Source organism: Phocoena phocoena, chromosome 16, assembly GCF_963924675.1.
Source record: "Phocoena phocoena chromosome 16, mPhoPho1.1, whole genome shotgun sequence".
In the NCBI taxonomy this organism is placed as follows: Eukaryota; Metazoa; Chordata; class Mammalia; order Artiodactyla; family Phocoenidae; genus Phocoena; species Phocoena phocoena.
In genome coordinates, this window is record NC_089234.1 from 73,280,661 (window position 1) to 73,307,083 (window position 26,423).

The 26,423-nt window shown below is 52.9% G+C and overlaps 1 protein-coding gene across 2 annotated transcripts in view; it reads left to right on the forward strand.

Moving 5' to 3' along the window:
- Positions 1-2,327: 2,327 nt before the first annotated feature.
- RASGEF1A (RasGEF domain family member 1A) overlaps positions 2,328-26,423 on the forward strand; it is a 38,628-nt gene continuing 14,532 nt past the window's right edge. The window contains exon 1 of one of the 2 annotated variants that reach the window (XM_065893978.1): positions 2,328-2,535. Coding sequence is in view for 1 of the 2 variants with exons in the window: in XM_065893976.1 (XP_065750048.1) it covers positions 3,241-3,258 (18 nt within the window). In the remaining variant the exon portion in view is untranslated. Of the gene's footprint in view, positions 2,536-3,113; positions 3,259-26,423 lie in introns of those variants that run through there. The other variant, XM_065893976.1, reaches the window with a different exon arrangement.

Here is a 26,423-nt window from a genome sequence, read left to right on the forward strand (position 1 = left end):
CTAATGAATGCTTTTTCTTATGTGTATCACCCTTTGGGATATCCTTTTTGGTAAAGTACCTCTTCAAGTCTTTTGCCTATTTTTAAAAAGTTGGGTCTTCTGACTTTTTTGATTTTTATGAGTTCTTTATATATTCTGGATATGAGGCCTATACTAGATACATACACCTATATCTATATCTGCACAGTTATACACAGACATACATACACACATATTCATTCAACAGATAGGTGTCAAGTGCCGCCATATGCAAACATGTCACAGTCACTGGGGCACAGCAGTGAACAAAACCGACAAGGGCCCTGCACTCATGGAGCTCGAATTCTCCCTAGAGGAGACTAACAAATAAGGAAGTAGAAAGAATATGTCAACTGAAGTAGCCATGAGAAGGAAAGTTCAGTGGGAGAGGAAGTGTGGGAGTGGAGGTTAACACTGTAAATATGTCACCGAGAAGGTGACACGTCAGTAAAGACCCAAGTGGGAGAGCCACGCAGACACGCAGGGCCGGCGGGGGCAGAGGTGAATGGAAGGTGGGAGGATTCAAATGGGGGCAGGCCAATGGGGCCTGCAGGGCCACTAGGACCCTGGCTTTCATTTCACTGAGGGTCTGGGCAGAGGAGGGGCAGGACCTGACTCAGGTTTTAACAGGGCCAATCCAGCTGCTGTGTTGAGGCAGGACAGGTGGAAGCAAGGACACTGATTAGGAGCTTGTAGCAGTGAGTCCAGCCTCCTGTCCCAGTTTCCCGTCTGTCCCAGGTGTCCGTACTTGTGAGGATGTCCAGGGGCACTGTCATTCTGGAACCAGCCTTCCTTGCTTTTTGCTCAGAGCATCCTCTCATGGTCACGGGATGGATGCACTGTTCCTGGCCTCCTGGCCAGCCCACATCATCTGGGGTGCCTCATCTTTCCAGAAGCCCCCAGCACATGTCTGCTGGCCGCACCACAGCTGGTTCCTTCTCCACTTTCTAAAGCCAGCTCTGGCAAGGTCAGTGTGTTCCTGTGCCGGTCCCCACAAGTCCTCCCTGCAGCACCTTGCTCTCTACGCCCAGCTCCACCCACAGGTTCAAGCAGGGGAGCACCCTGGCAGGGGACAGCCCTGGCACGCCCATCTCCCTGCTGCCTTGGGATGCGGATGTAGTCCATGTACACACGTGAATGCTGAGGTCACACCTGTGAGCAAAGGCGAGAGAGCACCACCTGTGTCTGTGAGGACATTCCCGTTGCAGAGACTACTGGCAGAGGGTGCTGCTTCATCCCGGGGAAGCATCTACTTTATCAAGGTTCTTAGGGATGCTTGTGAAATTTGCGAGTGAGCATGTACAGAAAGGTGCAGTGGTGCTGCATATCGGCCTAGCCAACTCCTCTGGGCCATAACATCTAGAGAAGCAGAGGGGAAGGCTTGCTCGGGGTGCAGAGGGTGTTAACTGCCCACATGGACTTCCTGAGGAAATAACTGTGGCTGCCTGAGGGCCCAGATATCCTGCAGGGCTGTGGGGTAGGGCCGGGGACAGCAGGGGTAGGTGCCTGGCAAGCTCCCTCAGGGCAAAACCCCTCACCCCTCTTGGCACTGTGGAGCTGTGTGAAGGGGAAGAGTGGCCAGGCGGGCTCAGGACCAAGGGCCCAGGCTGGTCCTGGTTCCACAAGTCCCCTGCAGAGGCCAGTGTTAGCTTTGCATCCTCTGACTGGCCTGAAATGAGATGCAGAAGCAGCAGGGGGAGACGGACAGTGTGGAAGCTTGGGGGGCTGATGTGCCAGCAGTCTGCAGCCCTGGTCATTTCTGCTAATGTTGCCCCCCCTCTTCCTGACTGCCCACCCACAGGAGCAGGTGCTGGAGCAGTGAGACCTGGGTTCCAGTCTTAGTAGAGAAAGTGGGGTGGGGGCAGACCTCCAAGAGAAGGACAGCTGTCTCCAAACTCCTGCATTCTCTTGGAGGAGGCTGGTGAATGGACTCAGCACAGCCCCTAATTCCTCAAGACGGAAATAGCTGTCCAGCAGGACTCAGCCTCAGGGCCAATCTTGCTACTGGTGAGAGAACAGGCAAAGGAGAACGGGTAGCTGGGAAGAGAGATGGCTGTCTCACGGGCTGCTGGGGGCCGGCGTCCTGGGACTTGCCTGGACACTGACAGCATCACCTCTCCCCATCCCAGCCCCAGGGCTTGTTCCTGAGCTCTTCCAGATCCCACCCCCTCCCTCTCCCCACTCAGCCTCTGGGCCCTCCGGTTCTAGATCTCCCAGAGAGGGCGCTCTTCCCTCAGTCCACCTTTTCCTTTCAGATTCTCAGAGCCCGCGTTGGGGGCAACGCAGGAACGCGAGGGAGGGGAAGATCCGTCACCGGACAGGATTCTTTCTGAGCGCCGGGGCCTGGGGGCGGGAGGACGCCTCGCTGTGCCATGTGCCAGGTCCGACCCACGCTGTGTCTTAGAGTAGTCCTCCCACAAAAGCAGCTGCCGTGTCCCCTGTGTTCACTCAAGGAAACGGAAGGACAGAAAGTTTCGTGGGACGCTCGAGGCCAGAGCTGTGTGGAGTGAGAGCCCCGTGAGGGGAGGCATTCAAGCCAGACGCTGGCCAAGCACGCTGCCGTAGCTCTGTAGTGGACCTCTGCGATGAGGTGAGGTCGGGCAGGGGGAAGAGAGGCTCGAGGGAGGATATGGGGGCGCACGGGGCTCTCCGTTAGCTGGATCTCACCAGGACGACCGCTCCTACCGCGCGCTAAGCACCGACCCACACGGCCCCCCTTCGCAAGCCCACCCGGCGCACCCAGCACCGACACCCTGCCATGGCCTCCGTCCTGACGCCACGGCCCGCTCCGCCTGCACTCCCAGCGCCCCCAAATCCAGCTCCAGGCCTGTGTGCCCTGCCCACGCCGCGCCCCTCCCGGCGCCCCAACCCCTGCACCTTCGCCACCGCTCTCCAAGCAGCGCCCCGCCCCTCCGGTCCTTTCCCCGCCCCCTGCGCCACGCCCCCCTCGAACTCCACGAGGCCCCGGACCGCCCCTGGCGCTGCCTCGAGGTCCCTCGGCCCCACCCCGTCCGTCGCTACCCCTTGGCCCCTCACCTCCGCCCCATCCAGAATCCTGGCGTTCCCGGCCCTGGTCGGGCCCCGCCTCCCGGGAGGAGGCGGGCGTGTGGTAGTCCGCGGGCGGGGCGGAGGGTTGGAGCTGCAGTGGCGCGCGGGGAGAGAAGCGGCCGCACGCGGGACGCCCGGGGCGCCGGGAGACAGCGCTGGGAGCAGGCAGCCAGGATGTTTCTGGAGCCCCAGGTAGGGCTGCGGCGCGTGGCAGGTGCGGGGCGGCGGGTCGCGGAGGCGGTGACGTGGACGGGCTCGCAGGGCAACCCCTTGGTTGCAGTCGGACTGCGGGGTCAGGGGTTCCTGCGCCGCCGAGCTCGGGAAGCAGTCCTGACCTCCGGACAAGGAGTGTGGCCATCCTGAGGACATCTTTGGCCAGGCCCGGAGGAAGCCTGCCCTTGGGAACCACTCTCTCTGTGGGTCCCCACTGGGACACCAGCTGTCAGGTGGGCTGCGCCCAGGGCTCAGAACGGATGGGCAGCCCAGGCTGCTACCTGGCACGGCCTGCGGACGCCGGTGATAGTCTGTGGCCGCGTGGCACCTGCACACCTGGTAGGGACCCATGTGGGGTGGACAGGGCCGGAGAAGCAGGAGACAGCAGCCCCAGTGACAGGGTCGGCAGGAGGGTGGCTGCCCTGGGACTGGCACAGACAGGCTTATAAGCGCCAAGACGACAGTGGATCCTTTTCTGGACTTGAACACAGAACCACCTGTTTACCCTGGAGGAGGTGCCGGGAGAGGAGGTCTGAGATGAGGTGGGCACGTGGGAGGTGTGTATGTGTGATGTGTGGGCGAGAGTGAGAGTATGTGAAAATGTGGGCATGTTTATATATGGAGTGTGTGTGTGGGAGAGAGGGAGAGGCAGGGCGGGCAGGACTGTGCCTGTGTGGGCCCACAGACACCTGTGTATTTAAGGAGAGTGAGGCCCAGCCTGGGGCTTCCAGGGGTGTGGACCCCAAGGTGAGGGGCAGCTTCCTTTCTACAGGAAGGGAGGCTGAGAACCTGTCCTGGAATTAATCCCGAGCATGAGGCAGTGTTGCATTTCCATGGCTCAAACCCTTCCTTTGAGGGAATCCGGCAATGTGATTCAGGTGCCGCTGTTCTAAACCCTCAGCCTGGAGCTGACCGGCGTAGATCTCAGGCTCAGTGCAGCATGGGGCACAGAAGGGGGCCACAGCTGGGCTGACTGGGCCTGGCTGTGCCCAAGAAGCAGGACTCATTTAGTCCTTCATTCTTTCACTTATTCAGTGCACATTTATTGAGCACCTGCTGTGTGCAGGCACCATGGATTCAGCAGGGAACCAGAGACACCACAGTCCCTGTCCTCATGGCTCACCTTTTAGCAAGAGAGACAGGGAAAAAGAAAAGCACAATCAAGAAATGGAATATGGAATGTTACATGGTGATAAGTGCTAAAGAGAAAAAGTAAAGCAGGAAAGAGGAATAGAACATATCAAGGGTACATATCAAGGGCAGGGTAGTTTAGGTTATCAGCGGTAACCAAACAACCCCCAAAGCCAGGAGCTTATAACAACACCTTGTAATTTTCACTTATCAGCAAGTTCTTCATGGTTTGGCGGGGCCCTGCTCCAAGCCTTCCTCACTCAAGGACCTGGGCTGACAGGTCCCATGGCAGAGGGGGAGAGAGGCCCTTGCACTAACCTTTCAGTGCCCCAGTTCAGAGTGCCACACGTCACTTCTACTCACTGCTCTTGAGCCAGATGAGTCACAGGGCCCCACTCAGTCTCGCTAGGACCAGTAATGACAATTCTGCTCAGCCTGGCGAGCAGGGGTCCAACACGTTTGGTGCCCAGCGCACTGACCATCAGTGTGGGGCAGCTGTTGTGCCTTGGGTGGGGCAGTCAGGGGAGGCCTCAGCCTGAGGACCTGCTGGAGGAGAGGGAGGGAGATACGTGGCAGTGGGAGCAGAGGAGCACAGCAGGAAGAGGTCAGGCAAGTCTTCGAAGAGGACCAGACTGGAGGCCGGTGTCAGGAGCAGAGCTGGCGAGCGTAAGCGCGGGGCCCAGGGGCTCAGACCAGGGAGGTGGCAGCGGAGGAGGAGAGAAGGGCCGATTTACTCTGAAGGTAAAGCAGGTGGCCTTGCTGACGGTGGAGCTGTGGTGTAGAGATGGAGAGGAGACAGCCAACTCCAGGAAGGAGAGGCGGGAAAGGATGCAGGTGGAGCGGGGGTGCAGTCGGGGAGGAGGTGGGACAGGTTGGCACCCCGGGGCGATGTCTCCTGGCACTGGCTGGGTGTATGGAGTTAGGGGAGGGTCTGGCCTGGGGTGCTAATTTGGAGCCCCAGCTTGCTCCATCCTGCAAGCCCTTGCTGCCTCCTGGCCACGCCGCCTACACCTGTACCTGCTGGCTCAGGACAGCCTGGTCCAGGCACCACGCCCTCATCTTGCTGGGCCTGCCAGCTGCTGGGGTTGGAGGAGCTTCGTGTGAGCTCCACCGGGGGAGGCAAGGTGAGGTGGGGGGGCCACAACATCTTGTGTCGACCTGGCTGCCGTCCCCGTCCGAGGTTCAGGAGCACTGGGGCAGTACCACCTGTAGGTCACGTACCCACCAAGCACAGGGACCACAGTGGTGCAGGGGCTTTGCGAGCTACGCCATCTGGGAGAGCTGCTTGGGGGTGGGGAGTCACACACTGGCTTTGGGATGGGTAGGGTTTGACTTGAGAGACGGAGCTGAGGTACCTGTGGAAGCTGCCTGCACCCTCCACAGAGCTGGGCTTCTTGGCCCTCACCCTCTGGGGAGCTGCTATTGAGTGACCAGAAAAGGGCTGGTCTGTCAGGACTGTGGTGTCACAGTCCTGACAAACAGTCCTGATAAAAGGAGGTCAGCCAGGAGACCTGTTTTATCTCCCTGCTCTTCCTTCTCCTAACCCACTGGAAACCCCCTGCTCATCCTTGGAAGCCCACCTCCAAATCGCCTCCTCCAGGATGCCCTCCTTGACTTCTCCCTACAGAGATAGTCCCTCCACCCTTGTGCCCCCTCAACACCCAGCCAGCACACTGCGCTGCGGGGTTACTTCTACCCCTAGTGGCACACACTGAGCCCCATGGGCTCTTCCATTTCCAGGTGTGCAGCACGGATCAGTAGGACCTCAGGGGTTTGTTGACTGAATAAGCGAGGGAAGGGAGAAACAGACACGAGGGCTGGAATGGCCCACGGAGACTGCCTAGTTCTGCTTCCATGTGTTACACTTGGGGAATCTGAGGCCCACAGGTGCTGCGGCTTGCCTGAGATCAGCCAGGGTGTCAGGGGTCACAGCTGGCCCCCTGCCCAGGATGTCCACTATGCCAGGTTCTGGGCTGGCTGGAGCCCTGTGGGTTCCAGGACAAGGGGAGCCCAGAGGCAGACAGATTGGAGGGCCCTGGGTGATAGGTCATGTGGACAGTGGCCCCGGGGTCTCCAGAGGAAAGCAGCCAGGGACCTCCACCGTGGTTCTTTGCTTCTCACCCCCTGGAGCCCTACAGCCCCCAAGAGTTCTGGCCCTGTGGCCTCATGGTCGCCAGCCAGCCGGTGGGGTTTCTCTGGCAAACCCACTGCCCTGTGTCTCAGCCTCCAGTGGAAGAACCCCACCCTCACTGTCCCGCTCACACCGGCCTGCCTGGCTGGGGCCAAGCCCACGGCATTTCCCAAAGGTCAGTGTCGCTGCCGCACGAGCCGCCCCCTGTGGCGAGTGTGAGTCAGAGGACTTGGAGCCAGCTCTCGCGTCTCCTTTAACCCTCACGAGGTGGCTGTTCCAGTGACACAAGAGGAAGCTGAGGCTCTGAGGTGTAAGGCAGCGCCATGAGCAGAGCAGGAAGAGGCGACATTCATTCTGGGGCTGGCCGACCCCAGAGCCTGGCCACCCTGCGCGCACCAGGGCCCCGTGCAACCTCCTTAGAAGAGGGGTGGCAGCCCCCTAGAGATGCCCAGCCCAGAGGGCAGAATGCTGCGGTGTCAGGGGTGTGTGGCCAGTAAGGGGGCTGTGGGCTGGGTGGCTGACCTGGGTGGCAGGGCAGGCCCACTGGGAGCAACACGTCCCTGCCCAGAGGCTGGGAGACCTGCAGAGCTGGGAGGCCCCAGGGCACGCACGCACGCACGCACGCACGCACGCACTCACGCACGCACACAGGCACTGGCTCACACACACCCTCCTCCCTTCTGCCGCTGGGGTGGAAGCACGCACTCCACACGGACTGAGTCAGGATGTCTTTGGGGATGGGAATGCCTGTCTCCAGGCGAGGTTGATAGGTAAGACAGCGATCTTTAAAAAATGTATGTTAGGTAATTGGTAATTAAACTCTCAGTATTTTGAACAGATTTTTCAGTTGGGCTCCCTGGAAAACCCAGGAATGAATTTAATTCATTTCTAATGTATCTTGTTAACATTTTCTTATCTTAGTGTGTTTTCTGAAAGGTACAAAGCAACTTTATTTTTTTATTTATTTTTTATTTTTTAACATCTTTATTGGAGTATAATTGCTTTACAATGGTGTGTTAGTTTCTGCTTTACAACAAATTGAATCAGCTACACATATACATACGTCCCCACATCTCTAGCAGTTGTCCTTGGCTTGATCTTCATGTTAATGAGGAGGCCTCTAATGTTTTACTGTTAAGTCTGAAATTGGCCCTAAATTTCAAATACATAATCTTCATCATGAAGTACCGAGAGTGTACACCAAGAATGGATATCATACGAGGCTTTCCTGTATATAGCAGAATCATCAAATTCCTTTCCTCCTTGGACCTATTAATGTGTTGACTTATTAGCTTTTCTGAGCTAAATCATCCTGTTTCTGGAATAAATCCCACTGGGTCAGGTTCGATTGTGCTTTGAAACGCTGCTGGGTTCATTCTGCCGATATGTTGCTTGGGGTCTTTTTCCTCTATCTTCATAGGTAAGAATTTATACCTACTTTTCTATTAGGGGAGATATTTGTCACATTTATAAATCATGGTTATGTTAGCTTCATAAAATGAATAGGAAAGGTTTTCAATATGAATTATGTAGTTGAAATAGTTTAAATATCATATAAAATTATCTTACTCTTCAAGGGTTGAAGTCATTCATTTTGGAAACTGGCTCAGCCGGGGCTCGCTTTTGTTTTTCTCTGAGGTTTAGCTGGCTGTCAGCTTACTTAATTTGTACTATGGTTATTGGTCTTCTTGCGTTCTAAACATTTCTAGTCTATCTCGGTTATTCATATTTTCTAGGTAATATCCTAGTTCAAAATGCTTTCAGACCTTTTAGCACAGGTTTACATCATCTATTCGTTTAAAGTTTCTTCTCCACATCTGTGGTTAGAGTCTCTTTCTCATTCCTCTGTTTTTGCATTTCTCCCTCTCTTCATTCCTTTCCTCCCTCCCAGTCTCGATCCTTCCCTCCCTCTTTCCCTGTCTGCCAGCTTCCTTCCTTTCTTCCATCCTTTTGTTGATTAGAATTGCCAGAGGTTTATCTTTTTAATTTGTGTTTCCCAAAGAAAATCGGCTCTTGAATGTAATCAGCAAGTTCTACTGTCTTTCTTTCCTTCAATCCACTCATTTATCTTTTAGTAATTCCTTCCTCTAGTTTGCTTTGCTGTATGTCTGTTTTGTTTAGAAGCTCTTTTTAAATCAAGTGCTTAGTTTGTTTTCATTTCCTCCTGTTTATTTAAAATATATTGAAGTCCATGAATTTTTCTCTGAGTACAGCTTTGGCCATGTCGAATTTCACGAGGAGATTTCTTATAAGGGTTATTTTTCTGATGTGTCTGTAATTGGAGTTTTGAGTGCTACTTGAACACAAACATGATTTAGGGAAGTTTTTTAATCAAGTGGGTGAATTTTTTGGGTTCATCGTTTGTTTGTTAATATCCAGCTGTGTTTATTAATGTCCAGACACATCATTCTGTCACCTGTACATTTCTGTTTGGGAACTCCATCAGGGTCTCACTGGTGAAATGATGTATGAACAATGTGGATGAGTACTCTCGGGTGGAAGGATATGCCTTGCTGTCTTACGCCATGGGATTTCATGCATTTTTCTCCTTATGTTTCCATTCCCACGTCTTGAGAGAATGCCCTGCAGTATTTTCATTCCTTTCTACCACTCGTCTCTTTGGGTCTGAACCACGTGTCAGGAATTGTAGAAAGTTCTAGTTGTCATCCTGCCTGTCTCTGGTCCACGAAGAGGAGCTCCCTGCTCTGTGCTTGGGCACTGGCCCCGTTTCCTGGGCACAGCGGGGCAGGCGTGTTCTTGGCAGTTTGCCTTGCACTTTCAACTCTTGGCAGAAAGAACCAGCCTGCAGGCAGGAGCCGTGGGCTGTTCCTGGCTCTGCCCTGCCAGACAGTGTGGCCTCAGGCTGTCCTTCGCCTCCTGGGCCGCACCTCATCTGGACAATGGTCAGTAAGGCCTTGGAGGGCCCTGTGGGGATGTGTAGGACAGCCCAGTAGGTGGAAACCCCCTGTGAGTGTCACTCATTGGCGGTGTGGCTGCTGAGCTGTTTCAGGGAGGGTTTGGATCGGGCTGTCCAGCAAGGGGCCCCGTGCGGGCACACGCACAGCTGGCCCTTGGACCCTGCCCTGCTCCCCACAGTGCTGCGCTCGTTGGCCTCACCTTGCACACTGCCAGCAGGTGGCTCCTTCTGGGCCAGGCCTTGCCCATCTCGCGGGGACCCTGGCCGGCTCCACCTGCCTTCGCCTCGCACCTGCCCTTCCTTCTCCTGAGCCTGCGCTGACGGTCCTGGGTTTCCTATCAGATCGTGGTGGTTACACACACCAGGGTTCAAATCCCAGCTCCCCTACTTTGGAACTGTAAGGCCTAAGGCTGATGACTTAAACCCTTGGGGCTTTGTTCCTTGTCTGGAAAATGGGGTGACAGCTGCCTTGCCAGCAGTGTGTGCAGGGTGGTGTGCGGGGAAGTGCACTGCCCTGGGGAGGGATGCAGGCAGCTGTGCTGCTGGTATTCCTGGGAGCTGGGCTAGACACCTGGTTACCAGCCCCCAGGGCCAGGGGACATAGGGCATGTGGCAGGAAAGCTGCTTGTGTACAGAGAATGTGCGCAGGGAGTGGGAGATGTTTCTGCTGGAGGGTCAAGACGCACGTCCTGGTCCTGTTTCTGTCCAGGCCCAGCAGGGAGCTGGACGCCTGCTGCCCTCCACCAGCAGGTCAGCGTACAGAAGTCTCCAGCTCCTGCAGTGCAGCGGGATCCCAGGGCTGCCACTCTGGGTGTCTGCCAGGAGGATGACAGTTCAAGCGAAGGAAATTGATTTTTATTTGTTTTTAAACACAAAGGATAGTCGTTGCTCAGCCTAATTAGATGTCATTTAAAAATAAAAGGACTATACGTTCTTTTTTCTGTACCCTGGCACCCCCCCCCCCCCGCCCCCCGATGCAGCCTGGCGGGTGGAGTAGAGGCTGCTACTCACTCCTGGAAAGGCTTGAGCGTGGCTCGGACCCCGCCCCACTCTCTCCCTAGGGGCCCAGCCTCCCTGCCTCCGAAGGACCCTGAGCTCTGACGCAGTCCCCTGTTATCCTGCTCGTTCACAGCCACGCCCTGCCGCTCCTTGGGGTCCTGCCTGGCTCCTGTGGCCGGAGCAGGGGGAGCCTGGGTCAGATGCTGCCGCCTGGAACCTGGGGTTCTGGTCGGGGGGAGCTCTGAGCAGCAGCCTTAAGTGGATGCCCCATACAGGAAGGGGATCCCAGAGGTGCCGTTCCAGTTGAGGTGGGGGTCTGCGCCCTGCCTTCCAGCCCGCCCTCCTCCATGGCACCTTGCCGGAACCCCCAGAAATGACAGGAGTGCCTCCCAAGGTTATGTCAGTTTCCACACGGAGTCTGAGCGTCACCCGGCCGCGTGCAGGAGCGCAGGGTGACCCCTTTGGAATCTGAGGCCGGGGGTGGGGTGGGGGGGTGGTGGGTGGTGGAAGGGGAGGCCCTGGGCACCCTCGCCCTGCCCTGAGGGCCCTGAGTGGGAGGCCGGCTTGCCAGCAGCCCGCCCTGTGGGGAGAGGGCAGGGATTCTCTGAAATCCTACCTGCTCCTCCTCGGGCCTCTCAAGGCTCAATAATGGGATGGTTATTGGTGGACAATGACATTTTGTCCCTTGAGCAGCCACCAGAAGAAGCTGACTGGACAGAAAGGCAGAACAGAAGGAGGAGAAAACCCCAACGCGGCAGAATCTGTATTTAGGAGTGTGAGGAGGAGATGGCAAGATTCCTGTAGTCAATTCAAATAGGATTTGGTAATAGGAAGGAATTCAGAAGGAAAAAAAAAATGAATCATGCATCTGTAACAAAGCTCTAATTGTTTCGCATCTCTTGGAGGCCGGGCCTTTGTGGAGAAGGTGCCGAAGTGCTGCGTGGCTCTGGTTCCCATGCCAGCCACCTCCTGGCTGGATCCCAGCCTGCAGCCCTGCACTGGGGCCGGGCCTGCCCTGGTGGCCCCAAGGGTACACGAAGGTAAATGTGGCTCTTCCTCCCGGCACTTGCGAGTACGGTTTCTTGAAGCTTGGTTTATGTGAAAAACGTCACCCCTCGCCCTCCTGCCCCAGAGGCCCATCAGGCTGGGAGGATGGGAGCTGCAGGGTGCTCCCGCGGCCCCGCCTGCGAGGATGGGGCCGGCCGTGCCCTCAGGAGGACTTCTTCCCTGCTGGCAAGGCCACAGGAGTACAGGGGTGAGGACTAAAGAGAACATGTCACCCCTACCACTCCCCACCCCGGGCAGAGCAGCCACCTCTAAGGCAGAGCCAGTTCTTCTATTTAAAAAATTTTTTTAGAAAACTTCTGGCCGCACTGCAAGACTTGCGGGATCTTAGTTCCCCAGCCAGGGATCGAAGCTGCGCCCTCGGCAGTGAAAGCAGAGTCCTAACCACCGGACTGCCAGGGAAGTCCCCAGAGCCAGTTCTGAGCGCCACCTGCCAGGACAGGGCAGTGCAGCTGGGCCAGTGGATCTGTATGGTTGGACAGAGGAGGCAGCTTCTCCCCACTTTCTTCCTGGCCGCACCAGGGCCCCGTGGCTGCCCAGGCTGCGGAGAGGGGAGAGGGCCTCAGAGGCGGGATCAGGAGAGGGGCAGTACCATCTGCCATAACTGTGTCTAGGAAGGCGGTGGGTAACCTGGAGGACAGGTATTCCCAAGTGCCTGTCAGTGTCCTGCAGTTCTGACTCCACCGAAACCAGCAGGTACTAAGCGTGTCTGGGGCACGGTGGCCTCCGGCCGTGCTCACTGTTGCCTGTGAAGTTGCTGCCGCAGGTGCCATTTTACAGAGAGGCCTCTGGGTCCCAGCTCATGGGGTGGCCGGGCCTCGCCCAGCCGCTCGTGTGCAGCCAGATCTTCAGCATGTGGTCCCAGCAGATAGGACCAGGGCTTCTGGAGCTTAAGAGACACACATTTCAGCTCAAAGTTAGGAAACTCTGAAAGCTGGGGTTTGGGGAGGGGAAGAAGGGCCCCCAGGAGGGAGCTTTCTGCCTTAGGAGTGTCTGGGTTCAGGCTGGCAGCTGCTCTCCCGACCCTCTTCTCCTCTTCCAGAGCACTGCTCTCCTTCTAACCCCTAATATCACATCCTCATCTGTGTGGTCATCACGCCTGACAGCCACAGGCTGCGCCGGGGGTCTCAGTGGGGACAGAGACCCTGTTTCCTTCATTGGCGGATCTCCAGTGTTTAGGCAGGTCCTTGGTGCCATTTGTGAGTGAATGATTGGTTAGTCTGTCGGTTGAAGAGCAAGGGCTCTGTGGAACACCCCACCTCCTACCCCACCCCAGTGCAAGTGACATCAGAGAACCAGACAGTTAGCCCTAGAAGGGTGGTTGGGTTCATTGTGCAGATGGGGCAGGAGGCCTGGCCTCAGCTGCCCGAGGTCCCCAGCCGAGCTGGGTTCCAGTGTTGCTGGCCCTGGTTCAAGCAGCCAGCATGGGTCTCTCCCTAACTGTGGCCTCTGAGAGCTGATGGGGCTCCTGCCTGGCTCCCACCAGCTCTGGATTTTTCTGGAACTGGGATGAAACCAGAGACAGCCCCCTGAATGCACTCATTCTGAAATCTCGGCCAAAGGCTGCCCTCCTGGTTAAGTGGCCCACCAGGGTGTGGGCCAGGGCTGGCACCCAGCTCACCCCAGGAGCACTTTCTCTCTCTCTCCTCCAGCCAACAGAGGGGAGACTGGCAAGATGTGTAATTTTCAGTTGCTAATTGTGATGCCCTGCAGCTTGCTGAGCTAAAAATAGTCTCCATTTTGTTGAGTAGGTTAAAAAATAGAAGTCCATGTGCTGCCTCCGAAAGAAGCACCACTTGCAAAGCCTGGCAGAGGCAGGGGGCTGACTCGTGCCCCTCCTCCACCTCCCAGCAGATCCCTGGGGGCTCATGCAAGATGGGCCCTCAGGGCCATTTTTGTCCCAGTTTTCCAGGAAGCTGGGATGCTTAACTTGGCATCCATGGATGAGCTTCTGGGAGCCCGTCAATCCCTGAAATCATATGCAGAATGCCGTGGGAATGGGCACTTATCCATGTGCCCAGGGCGAGGGCCTCAGCCTTCATCTGATGCTCGGAAGGTTATACCCCGGCCAGGCACAATGATGAGGAGAAATGACAGTCCCCAGAAGGAGCAGGGCAGTGGGGCAGGCAGGCCTGGACAGACCTACTCACCACTGCCTGCCTAAGCCGCTTAGTGCAAGTCGTGGGCACTTGGCAACCTCATCTAAGAAATGGGCATCTCCACACCGCCCCCCGTAGGTTGGAGGGATTGCGTTGAGATGAGATATGTAAAGCCCAGCACATGGCTGGGCTCCCAACTCCTGATGATAAACATTGAAAGTACCAAAGGTTAGTCAAAGAAAGCTTCTCCCTGCTTCTCCATTTCTTAGAAATTTCCGGAATTGCAGACTCCAAGATTGGAAGGGATCCTGAATTCTGACTGTGCCCTGGGAACCTGCCCCAGACAGCTCCTCCCTTTCAGAGTTGAGTGGAGGGCCTGACACTGCTCCCGGCCAGCTGTGTAGCAGGCTGTCCCCTCCCTGGGCTGCTGTCCCCATTCTCAGCTGGGGCCGAGCTGGCTGTGTCTGAGGCTGCCCTGGGGGGGCGCAGTGAATGCTCGTTGAGCACTGCCACCCCTTTCCCAGGATGTGCCCCGAGGGCAGAGGTGGTGTTGGGAGCAGGTAGCTGGGCATCAGAGGCCAGGAGGCCTGCGGACCCCGGAGAGCCCACGGGTGGGGTCCCTCCCAAGTGGCTCCTGAAGGACGAGGTCCCTGCCCCACCTGTAGCCCCAAGTCCCTTCCTGCCATCCCCTCCCAGCCCGCCTTCCTGCCCAGAGCTGGGGCATTGAACTGGAGGCCCCCGGACCCTGCTTCTGGGCAGGGACCTTCCCCCTCAAGGGCCCGGAGGCAAGAGATGAGGCAGGAGCAGCCCCTGGGCATGGGAACACCTCCAGGAAGCTGTGCAGCGCTGCCCCGGACAGTTGTGAGCACGGACAACCCTGCACACAGATGCTGCAGTAATTGGATGTTTGTCTCGAGTCAGTGTCACGTGCATTCCTTACCCAAGTATGTTTAAGTAAATTGTTTGTGACAGCCTCCGCTGTGGGAACCTTTTACGAGACCATTGGGCAGTGTCAGGCCTCCCCAGGGCTTGTTGAGCCTCTCAGTAGAGGAAGCAGGAAAAGCACTTGGGAAAGGCCTGTACCCAGGCCTGGACGAGTGTGTGAGTGGAGAACATGAAGATACATGACGGTGTAGCCATGGATGCGTCCGGGTGCACACGGTGGGCTCTGGCTGTCGTAGTGAGTCCAGCAGCCCTGGCTCAGCACCATGTGGGCCACTGTCACAGCTGCGGCTCCCAGGGGTCCAGGGGGCTCCTGTGTGATGAGAGTGGAGTGCAGGGTCTCTGAAGGCCGTCTTGGGCACAGCTGGAGTTTGTGAGTGGAAGGACTGTGCCCCGGGTCACAAAAGCCGTACACACATGCCTGTGTGTGTGGCCGCCCCTCCCGGCGGGTGTCCGGCTTTTGCACGCGTGTAGCCAGGAACAGATACTCTCCTCCCGATTTTGCTGCCTGCAGGCTCCCCTTCGCTAGGGCCACATTAGAAAGCACTGCAGCAGTGAGCGGCACCCAGATCTCTAGCCAAAGTCTCTTGAAGAGGGACTTCCCTTGCGGTCCAGTGGTTAAGACTCCGCGCTTCCACTGCAGGGGGTGCGGGTTCGATCCCTGATGGGGAACTAAGATCCCACAAGCTGTGTGGCGTGGCCGAGTCTCTTGAAGAGGCTGCAGAAGGGAATTTCATTCATAATCTTCTGTGGCAAGTTCCTAAAAACCCTCTTTTCCCATCTTTGCCGGCATCTCTCACAGCAGTGGGGCTGCCTAAGATCTCCTCTTACTTCCCCACTGTGCTTCCCTCTCCTCCTGGGCCCTCAGTGCAGCGGCTTCCATGTCCTTGATGCTTTGGAGCGGTGTGTTCCTTAGAAGGTGTGCGCATGTGTCTGTGTGTCTGTGTGTGCTGTGTGTGCAGGGCAGCTGCACGTACCCAGAAGCTAAAGGTTTTCACCGAGAGCCTCAGCGGGGCCTCCAGCCTGAGTTGTGTGGACGCAGAGCTCCGGGCTGTACCCGCAGGAAGGAATCCCATGTTCATGCAGGCCTTGGCCGGGCTGAGCGGAACCCAGAGGACGCTGTTTACTTTCGGAACTACGACACTTCGGGTGTGTGAGCACTTGTTCTGGGCTGAAGCCACCCTCCTTGCCTTCTCCCCTCCTGTATCCCCACACCCAGGCCGGGAAGTCTGGGGACCAGTGTCTTGTTTGACAAACAGCTGGGGCTCATAGGGATGGAGTAACTTGCCGCAAACCAACAGCTGGAGAAGGCCTGGGCCAGGGACTGGGTGTGTGGGCTCCTAAGCTCTGGCCCTCTGGGCGCTTGGGAGCCTTCAGCTGTGCCTCATCTCGACATGGGAGGGGCTGTGGAAGCAAGAAGAATGGCTGCCCTTCTCTGAGCCCAGCCTCCCTAGAGATCGAGGCAAAGCTAACGTGCCACCACTTTACGGGGGAGCTGGTCCCGGGGAAGCAGGAGGGAGGGAGGGAGAGCAAGTAGATAGTGGGGATGGGAAGCTTTTGTGCCTCATTAATCCGAGTTTGCCCCAGGGTGTTACCCGACCTCCCCCACCCCCACCCCCGGACGCCTGGGTTGTACGCAAGCGCAGGCACGCATGGGCTGGGGTGGAGCCACAGGGTCTCGCACCTGAGCAGAACCCACAGCCCGCGCAGGCGGCCAGTGGCCTGCGGATGGCTGTGAGGCCCTAGGTCAGAGGCCGTGGGTCAGAAGTGGCGGCAGCCCGTGCTGGGCCACTAGGGTGCCATCGAGGCAAGGCACAGAGGCGGGTGGCACAGAACAGCACTGCTCCCGCTCCCAGGGGCATGTTTTCTCATCGAACCCTTATCGCAACCCTGCGAGGGAGGAGGGGCAAGAACCTCTACGCCCACTTTACAGCGGAGGAAATGCAGGCTCAGAGCAGCTCAGAGGCTTCCCCATCGTCGTCGAGACAGTGTCTCCTGACTCCAGCCTGGACTCTGTCGCCAGGTCCCAGACCCAGGCCCGAAACCACAGGAAAGGACTCGGCAGGTGTGCACGTGAGGGTCACGGGTGAGGGTGCAGACAGGGAGCGCTGCAGGAATGGAGTTTCAGCAGGCGGGGGGCTGGGCTGGACCGTGGTGTAGGGGTAGCTGCAGCCGTATCACGCTCAGGGCGGCGGCAGGAGTTAGTCGGATGGAGTGCCTCGGCCGAGCCTAGGGGTGCCGGGACAGCCTGTGTCAGGCAGAGTGGTGGCGGGAGCCCCGGGAGGGGCGGCAAGACGGAGAGGGCAACAGTGCCGCCACAAGAAACTCGTACGCCTCCTTGCTTCGCCCACCTGGCCCGCCTGACCCACGGCCAGCCCGCTGGTGGCGGCTCATCCAGACAGGCAGCAAAGGGTCCCTCAGGCTCAGCCTTTGCCCGGCCAGTCTTCCCTGCCCACCCCCTGACCGCCACCGTGCCACTCTGCCTGTGCGGGGGCAGTGGCTGTAGCCTTCTCGCCTGGCACCCCGGCACCCTTTGAGGCTTGGGCCATGGGGACCCTGGGCCCACATGCAGGGAGGACCCTCTTCCTCCATGGTGCCCCCAGAGAGCCAAGTAAACCCAGGGAAGAGACGGGCAAGCGCTGACACTGAATTCAGAGCCAGCTCTCTCCCGAGCTGGCAGGAGCGCTCCTTTCCCCCCTGCGCCTGGGATGCCCTCACGCCCACCGGGGCCTGCGCGTGAGGTGGGAAAGGTGGAAAACTCGCAGGGCCTGGCTTCTAGGAGCCGGTGAATCACTTTCACCCGCCCGGCTGTGAGTCGACTGCATCTATAATTAGAAGGTGCTGGCCTTCCTCCTGTGGGAACAGAGGCGCAGCTGTAAGGATTCAGAGGAGGCAGGCTGGGTGCAAGTCCGTCCCCCACTGCCCCGTAAAGGGCTTCTGCCTTGTCCAGACCAGCGCCAGCTGACTTGGGGCAGACGTGCGGGTCCTTGGGGGCTCCATCCTTGGGCTCACCCCAGCCCCATCTTCCCCCTCCCTCGGGCTGGCTTCTGGAGGCTTCCAGAGCTGTCCACCGATGTCTGAGTCTGCAGCCCCAAAGTGGGTCTGGTTGCAGCCAGGAGCAGCCGAGGCAGGAGAGAGGCTCCCTGTGCTTCCTGCTCCCATTTTCACCTGGAAAGCCGTGGAAAACATCAGTGCCCAAGCTGTACCCCCAGCCAGTTAGAATTGTGGCAGTGGGAGCTGGGCACAGTGGATTTTTAAACTCCCCAGGTAATTCTGTTGTGCAGCCACAGCCAGAGGCACTGACCTAGGTGAAGCTGCTCTCATCACCTGGAGGATGAAACTCTCCAAGGGATAAGCACGTCCAGGGAAGGTGAGGACGTGACCCAGCAGGCCTGGGCTCGGACTCGAGGTCCTGCATTTCAGTGATTGACCAGGTGATGGTACTGCTGGTTGGGCCACAGGAGGAGCAGCGAAGCTCTATATAGGAGAGGATCTGAAACTCCAGAGCAGGCTGAGTTCTGACTCGGGGGAAGGTGCGCTGGCGCTGCCGACAAGTTCCTGGTGATGCTGATGCACTGCATTTGCTTTAGGGCGGCCCCGCAGGCTCTGGCTCCCTAGGAACCTTGGGGGCCTGTGTGTCTGGAATGGCCTGTGTGGGGCTCTGAGCAGGCACACCTGTGGGAGTCAGCATCTCAGTTGCAAGGTGCTACCCTGTCTAGCGTGCAGTGCTTTACCCAAGTGAGCGCATTCATTCCTCCCAGCAAACCTCTGAAGTAGTGCTCCCTGGGCCCATTTTACAGATGAGGAAATTATGGCTCCAAGAGGTTGAGGATCCTGATAAAGCCACAAGTAGCTGAGCCAGGGTCAAACTCAGGCCTGCCTGACTGCCTTTGCTTCCATCCTGGCCCTGCTGCAATCTCCGCATTCTTGAACTTTCTTCTGTGTCTTCTTCCAACGTCTCCAAGCCTTCATCATCGTCACCTACTGAAGGTTTATCGTAAAACTTGTCAGTGGCAGCTCTGAAGCCCTCATTGCGTCCCCTTCCTCTGATTATCTGCTTTGTGACCTGGGGCAGTTACTTGGCCTCTCTGTGCCTTGTCATCACCTGCAGCGTGCAGAGAGTAATGGTTTCTCTCGTGGGGTTACTGTGAGGATTAATGAGATGATTCAGCTCTAGCATTACTGTCACTGCTGGCACGTGAAGTACTTAAGAGTCTTAGCTCCTGTATTTCATTTTTTAAAACAATTTTTATTGGAGTATAGTTGATTTACCATGTTGTGTTAGTTTCAGGTGTACAGCAAAGTGAATCAGTTGTACATATATCCACTCTTTTTTAGATTGTTTTCACATACAGGTCATTACAGCGTAGTGGGTAGAGTTCCCTGTGCCATACAGTAGGTCCTTATTAGTTATCTTTTTTTTTTTTTTTTTTTTTTGCGGTACGCGGGCCTCTCACTGTTGTGGCCTCTCCCATTGCGGAGCACAGGCTCCAGACGCGCAGACTCAGCGGCCATGGCTCACGGGCCCAGCCGCTCCGTGGCATGTGGGATCTTCCCGGACCAGGGCACGAACCCGTGTCCCCTGCATCGGCAGGCAGACTCTCAACCACTGCGCCACCAGGGAAGCCCAGTTATCTATTTTATATATAGCAGTCTGTATGTGTCAATCCCAGTCTCCCAGTTTATCCCTCCCCCATCCCCCACCGATAACCATAAGTTTGTTTTCTACATCTGTGACTCGATTTCTGTTTTGTAAGTAAGTTCATTTGTACCATTTTTAAAGATTCCACATGTTAGCAATATATTTGTCTTTCTCTGGCTGACTTCACTCAGTATGCCAATCTCTAGGTCCATCCATGTTGCTCCAAATGGCATTATTTTGTTCTTTTTTATGGCTGCGTAATATTCCATTGTGTATATGTACCATATATTCTTTATCCACTCCTCTGTTGATGGACATTTAGGTTGCTTCCGTGTCTTGGCTCTTGTAAGTAGTGCTGTAATGAACATTGGCGTACATGTATCTTTTTGAATTATGGTTTTCTCCAGGTATATGCCCAGGAGTGAGATTGCTAGATCATATGGTAGTTCTACATTTAGTTTTTTAAGGAATCTCCATAGTGGCTCTACCAATTTACATTCCCACCAACAGTGCAGGAGGGTTCCCTTTTCTTCACACCCTATCAAGCATTTATTGTTTGTAGATTTTTTATGATGGCTATTCTGACCAGTGAGAAGTGATACTTCATTGTTGTTTTGATCTCTATTTCTCTAATAATTACTGATATTGAGCATCTTTTCATGTGCTTTTTGGCCATCTGTATGTCTTCTTTGGAGAAATGTCTATTTAGATCTTCCACCCATTTTTTGATTGGGTTGTTTGATATTGAGCTGCATGAGCTGTTTGTATACTTTGGAGATTAATCCCTTGTTGGTTGCTTTGTTTGCAGATATTTTCTCCCGTTCTGTGGGTTGTCTTTTCATTTTGTTTATGGTTTCCTTTGCTGTGCAAAGGCTTTTAAGTTTAATTAGGTCCCATTTATTTATTTTTGTTTTTATTTTCATTACTCTAGGAGGTGGATCGAAAAAGATCTTGCTGCGATTTATGTCAGAGAGTCTTACATTTAGGTGTTTAATCCATTTTGAGATTGTCTTTGTGTTTTGTGTTAGAGAATGTTATAATTTCATTTGTTTACATGTACTATCCAGTTCTCCCAGCACCACTTACTGAAGAGACTGTCTTTTCTCCATTGTATATTTTTGCCTCCTTTGTCATAGATTAGTTGACCATAGGTGTGTGGGTTTATCTCTGGACTTTCTATCCTGTTCCATTGATCTGTATTTCTGTTTTGATTACTGTAGCTTTGTAGTATAGTTGGAAGTCAGGGAGCCTAATTCGTCCAGCTCCGTTTTTCTTTCTCAGGATTGCTTTGGCTATTCAGGGTCTTTTGTGTTTCCATACAAATTGTGAAATTTTTTGTTCTAATTCTGTGAAAAATGCCATTGGTGATTTGATAGGGATTGTATTGCATCTGTAAATTGTTTTTGGTAGTATAGTCATTTTCACAATATTGATTCTTCCAATCCAAGAACATGATATATATATCTCTCCATCTGTTTGTCATCTTTGACTTCTTTCATGAGCGTCTTATAGTTTTCTGAGTACAGGTCTTTTGCCTCCTTAGGTAGGTTTATTCCTAGATATTTTATTCTTTTTGATGTGATGGTAAATGAGAGTGTTTCCTTAATATCTCTTTCTGATCTTTCATTGTTAGTGTATAGGAATGCAAGAGATTTCTGTGTATCAATTTTGCATCCTGCAACTTTACCAAATTCATTGATGAGCTCTAGTAGTTTTCTGGTAGCGTCTTTAGGATTTTCTATGTATAGTATCATGTCATCTGCAAACAGTGACAGTTTTACTTCTTTTCCAATTTGGATTCCTTTTATTTCTTTTTCTTCTCTGATTGCCATGGCTAGAACTTCCAAAACTATGTTGAATAAAAGTGGTGGGAGTGGACATCCTTGTTTTTTTTTCCTGATCTTAGAGGAGATGCTTTCAGTTTTTCACTGTTGAGAATGATGTTAGCTATGGGTTTGTCATATATGACCTTTATTATGTTGAGGTAGGTTCCCTCTATATACACTTTCTGGAGAGCTTTTATGATAAATGGGGGTTGAGTTTTGTCAAAAGCTTTCTCTGCATCTATTGAGATGATCATATGGTTTTTATCCTTCAATTTGTTAATATGGTGTATCACATTGATTGATTTGCATATATTGAAGAATTCTTGCATCCCTGGGATAAATCCCACTTGATCATAGTGTATGATCCTTTTAATGTGTTGTTGGATTCTGTTTGCTAGTATTTTGTTGAGGATTTTTGCTTCTATGTTCATCAGTGACATTGGCCTGTAATTTTCTTTTCTTGTGCTATCTTTGTCTGGTTTTGGTATCAGGGTGATAGTAGCCTTGTAGAATGAGCATGGGAGTGTTCCTTCCTCTGCAGTTTTTTGGAAGAGTTTCAGAAGGATAGGTGTTAACTCTTCTGTAAATGTTTGATAGAATTCACCTGTGAAGCCATCTGGTCCTGGACTTTGTTTGATGTAAGTTTTTAAATCACTTTTTCAATTTTAGTACTTGTGATTGGTCTGTTCATATTTTCTATTTCTTCCTGGTTCGGTCTTGGAAGGTTGTACCTTTCTAGAAATTTGTCCATATTTTCTAGGTTGTCCATTTTATTGGCATAGAGTTGCTCATAGTAGTCTCTTGTGATCCTTTGTATTTCTGTTGTGTCCGTTGTAACTTCTCTTTCCCATTTCTAATTTTATTCATTTGAGCCCTCTCCCTTTTTTTCTTGATGAGTCTGGCTAAAGGTTTATCCATTTGTTTATCTTTTCACAGAACCAGCTTTTAGTTTCATTGATATTTTCTGTTGTTTTCTTCATCTCTATTCATTTATTTCTGCTCTGATCTTTATGATTTCTTTCCTTCTACTAACTTTGGGTTTTGCTTGTTCTTCTTTCTCTAGTTGCTTTAGGTGTAAGGTTAGGTTGTTTATTTGAGATGTTTCTTGTTTCCTGAGGTAAGATTGTATTGCTATAAACTTCCCTGTTAGAACTGCTTTTGGCGTGTCCCATAGGTTTTGGATCATTGTGTTTTTGTTGTCATTTGTCTCTAGGTATTATTTGATTTCCTCTTTGATTTCTTCAGTGATCCATTGGTTGTTCAGTAACATATTGTTTAGCCTCCATATGTTTGTTTTTTCCCTGTAATTTATTTCTTATCTCATAGTGTTGTGGTCAGAAAATATACTTGATATGATTTCAGTTTTCTTAGATTTACCAAGGCTTGATTTGTGGCCCAAGATGTGATCTATCCTGGAGGATGTTCCATGTGCACTTGAGAAGAAAGTTTATTCTGCTGCTTTTGGATGGAATGCCCTATAAATATCAATTCAATCCGTCTGGTCTAATATGTCATTTAAGGCTTATATTTCCTTATTATTTTCTGTTTGGATGATCTGTCCATTGGTGTAAGTGGGGTGTGAACGTCCCCCACTATTACTGTGTTACTGTTGATTTCCCCTTTTATGGCTGTTAGCATTTGCCTTTTGTATTGAGGTGCTCCTATGTTGGGTGCATATATATTTACAACTGTTATATCTTCTTCTTGGATTGATCCCTTGATCATTGTGTAGTGTCCTTCCTTGTCCCTTGTAACAGTCTTTATTTTAAAGTCTATTTTGTCTGATAATTGTATTTACACTCCAGTTTTCTTTTGATTTCCAGTTGCATGGAATATCTTTATCCATCCCCTCACCTTCGGTCTGTATGCGTCCCTAGGTCTGAAGTGGGTCTCTTGTAGACAGCATATATATGGGTCTTGTTTTTTTTTTTTTTTTTTTTTTGGGTCTTGTTTTTGTATCTATTCACCCAGTGTTTTTTGATTGGAGCATTTAATCCATTTACATTTAAGGTGATTATCGATATGTATGTTCCTATTGCCATTTTCTTGTTTGGGATTTGTTTTTGTAGGTCTTTTTTTCTTCCCTTCCTCTTTTTTTCTCTTCTCTTGTGATTTGATGACTATCTTTAGTGCTGTGTTTGGTTGCTTTTTCTTTTTTGTGTGTGTATCTATTGTAGTTTTTTGGGTTGCATTTCCTGCCTAGAGAACTTCCTTTAGCATTTGTCGTAAACCTGTTTGGTGGCACCGAATTCTCTTAAATTTTGCTTGTCTGTAAAGCTTTCTATTTTTCTGTCGCATCTGAATGAGAGCCCTCCTGGATAGAGTATTCTTGGTTGTAGGTTTTTCCCCTTTCATCACTTTAAATATATCGTGACATTCCCTTCTGTCCTGCAGAGTTTCTGCTGAAAAATCAACTGATAACCTTATGGGGATTCCCTTGTATATTATTTGTTGCTTTTCCCTTGTTGCTTTTAATATTTTTTCTTTGTATTTAATTTTTGTCAGTTTGATTAATATGTGTTTCGGCCTCTTTGGTTGTATCCTGGATGGGACTCTTTGCACCCCCGGGCTTGGGTGACTTCTTTCCTTTCCCGTGTTAGGGAAGTTTTTGGGTATAATCTCTTCAAATAGAAGAGATTTCTATTTGAAATCTGTTTGAAATCTCCTCAGGCCCTTTCTCTTTCTCTTCTTCTTCTGGGATCCATCTAATGCAAATGTTGGTGTGTTTAATGTTGTCCCAGAGGTCTCCGAGACTGTTCTCATTTCTTTTTTCTTTTTCTAACATTCATTTATTTATTTGGCTGCACCAGGTCTTAGTTGTGGCATGTACGATCTTCATTGCTGCATGTAGGATCTTTAGTTGCGGCATGTGGGATCTTTAGTTGTGGCATGTTGGATTTTTTAGTTGTGACATGTGGGATCTTTAGTTGTGGCATGTGGGATCTTTTTTTAAAAATTATTTATTTGGCTGTGTTGGGTCTTCATTGCTGCACGCAGGCTTTCTCTAGTTCCAGCAAGCAGGGGCTACTCTTCGTTGCGGTACGTGGGCTTCTCATTGTGGTGGCTTCTCTAGTTGTGGAGCATGGGCTCTAGGCACATGGGCTTCAGTAGTTGTGGCACACAGGCTCAGTATTTGTGGCTCATGGGCTCTAGAGCACAGGCTCAGTAGTTGTGGCACACGGGCTTAGTTGCTCCGTGGCATGTGGGATCTTCCTGGACCAGGGCTCGAACCCATGTCCCCTGCATTGGCAAGTGGATTCTTAACCACTGCGCCAGCAGGGAAGTCCTGCACGTGGGATCTTCAGTTGCAGCATTTGGGATCTTTAGTTGCAGCATGCGGTATCTTTTTTAGTTGCGGCATGTGAGGTCTTTAGTTGCAGCATGCGGGCTCTTAGTTGCGGCATGCATGTGGAATGTAGTTCCCTGACCAGGGATTGGACCCAGGCCCCTGCATTGGGAGCGTGGAGTCTTAACCACTGGACCATGAGGGAAGTCCCTGACCTGATTTCTTTTCATTCTTTTTTCTTTTCCATGGCAGTGATTTCCACCACTCTGTCTTCCAACTCACTTATCCGTTCTTCTGCCTCCGTTATTCTGCTTTTGATTCCTTCTTGTGTATTTTTCACTTCAGTTATTGTGGTGTTTATCTCTTTTTGTTTATTGTTGTTCTTTAAATCTTCTCTTCGTTAAACATTTCTTGTATCTTCTCGGTCTGTGCCTCCATTCCTTTTCCAAGGTTTTGGATCATTTTTACTATCGTTATTTTGAATTATTTTTCAGGTAGATTACCTGTCTCTTCTTCATTTAGTTGTCCTTTTGGGTTTTCTATCTTGTTCCTTCATCTGCATCATATTTCTCTGTTGTCTCATTTTGTCTAACTTTCTGTGTTTGCGGTCTCCTTTCCACAGGCTGCAGGATCACAGTTCCTCTTGCTTCTGGTGTCTGCCCCCTGGTGGGTGAGGCTGGTCCAGGGGCTTATGCAGGCTTCCTGGTGGGAGAGACTGGTGCCTGCCCTCTGGTGGGTGGAGCTGGGTCTTGTCCCTCTGGTGGGCAGGGCTGTGCCAAGGGGTGTGTTTTGAGGTGGCTGTGAGCTCAGTAGGACTTTAGGCAGCCTGTCTGCTGATGGGTGGGGCTGTGTTCCTATGTGCTGGTTGTTTGGCCTGAGGCATCCCAGCACTGGATCCTGCAGGCTGTCGGGTGGGACCAGGTCTTGCTGCCAACAGAGGGACCTCCGGGAGAGCTCACGCTGATCAGTATTCCTTGAGGAATATTGATCCTTCCCCCCACAAGTGTCCTTGTCCCCCACAGTGATCTACAGCCAACCCCTGCCTCCCCAGGAGACCCTCCAAGATCCCTAGGTAGGTCTAGCCCAGGTTCCTATGGAGGTACTACTTTGTGCTGGGTCCCAGTGCACTCTTGTATGCACCCTCCCAGAGTGTTTCCCCCAGCCCTGTGGAGCTCCTGCTCTCAAGCCCCACTGACCTTCAGGGCTGAGTGCTCTGGGGGTTCTTCCTCCCAATGCCAGAGTCTCAGACTGTCTCGAAGGGCTATTTTTACGTCCCTATATAGCCTGTGTGATTTTAATATTTTTTAGTGCAAGGGCTGTTTTTAGTATGGGTGTCTACCACCTCTTTCCTCAGTGTATGCTGGCCATTATCCCCTTTATAGGAGGTTTGACTGGTGGTGTGACCAGAGCCTGCACTGGGTATTGGTCTGTGGTTGTCACCGCCCTCTCAGGGGTGGAGTCTGCTCCCTGGTTGTTGTTGTAGAGGCCCCCAGATCTGTTTTGTTTCTGATCTGCGGTGCAAGGTAGGCAGGATTGGAGCAGTCCCACTGGGAGAGAAACCCCTGAGTATTCCTCCTCTGGAGCTGTTCACCTGTGAGCGTGCTCTGTTGTGTCACCTTTCACCTGTTGTGCGGGCTCACAGATTACACTGTTGTTGGCACTGCTCTCAGCTCCACCTTAACCGTGGATATGCTGGCAGTTGGCCCTGGTGTCTCTCAGGTGTTGTTTTCACCAGGCCACCAGCGGAGATCCACTGAAGTCATGTCCCAGGACTGCAGTAATCATGCATCTGACCCTTCTGTGGGCGCTGTGGGGGCAGCTCAGACTCTGGCCTGGCCCAACCCCTGTGTGTATGTGCCCACAAAGTCCACCACTGCTAAAACTAGACCCATCTCAGTGGTGGGAGCACTCATTGTCTGTTCGGATGTTCTGCAGCTCTGAGTTTACAAAGCCGGTCAGAGGGGTGTAAATCTGTGCTTCACACAGCCGCGAGGAGAGATTCAGCTCTTCTTCCTTAGTTGCATGGCCCCTGGGGCTCAGCTGTGACTTCAGCCCCACCTCTGCATGTGGGTCACCCACCAGTGTCTGCTCCTGAGGCTTCCCCGG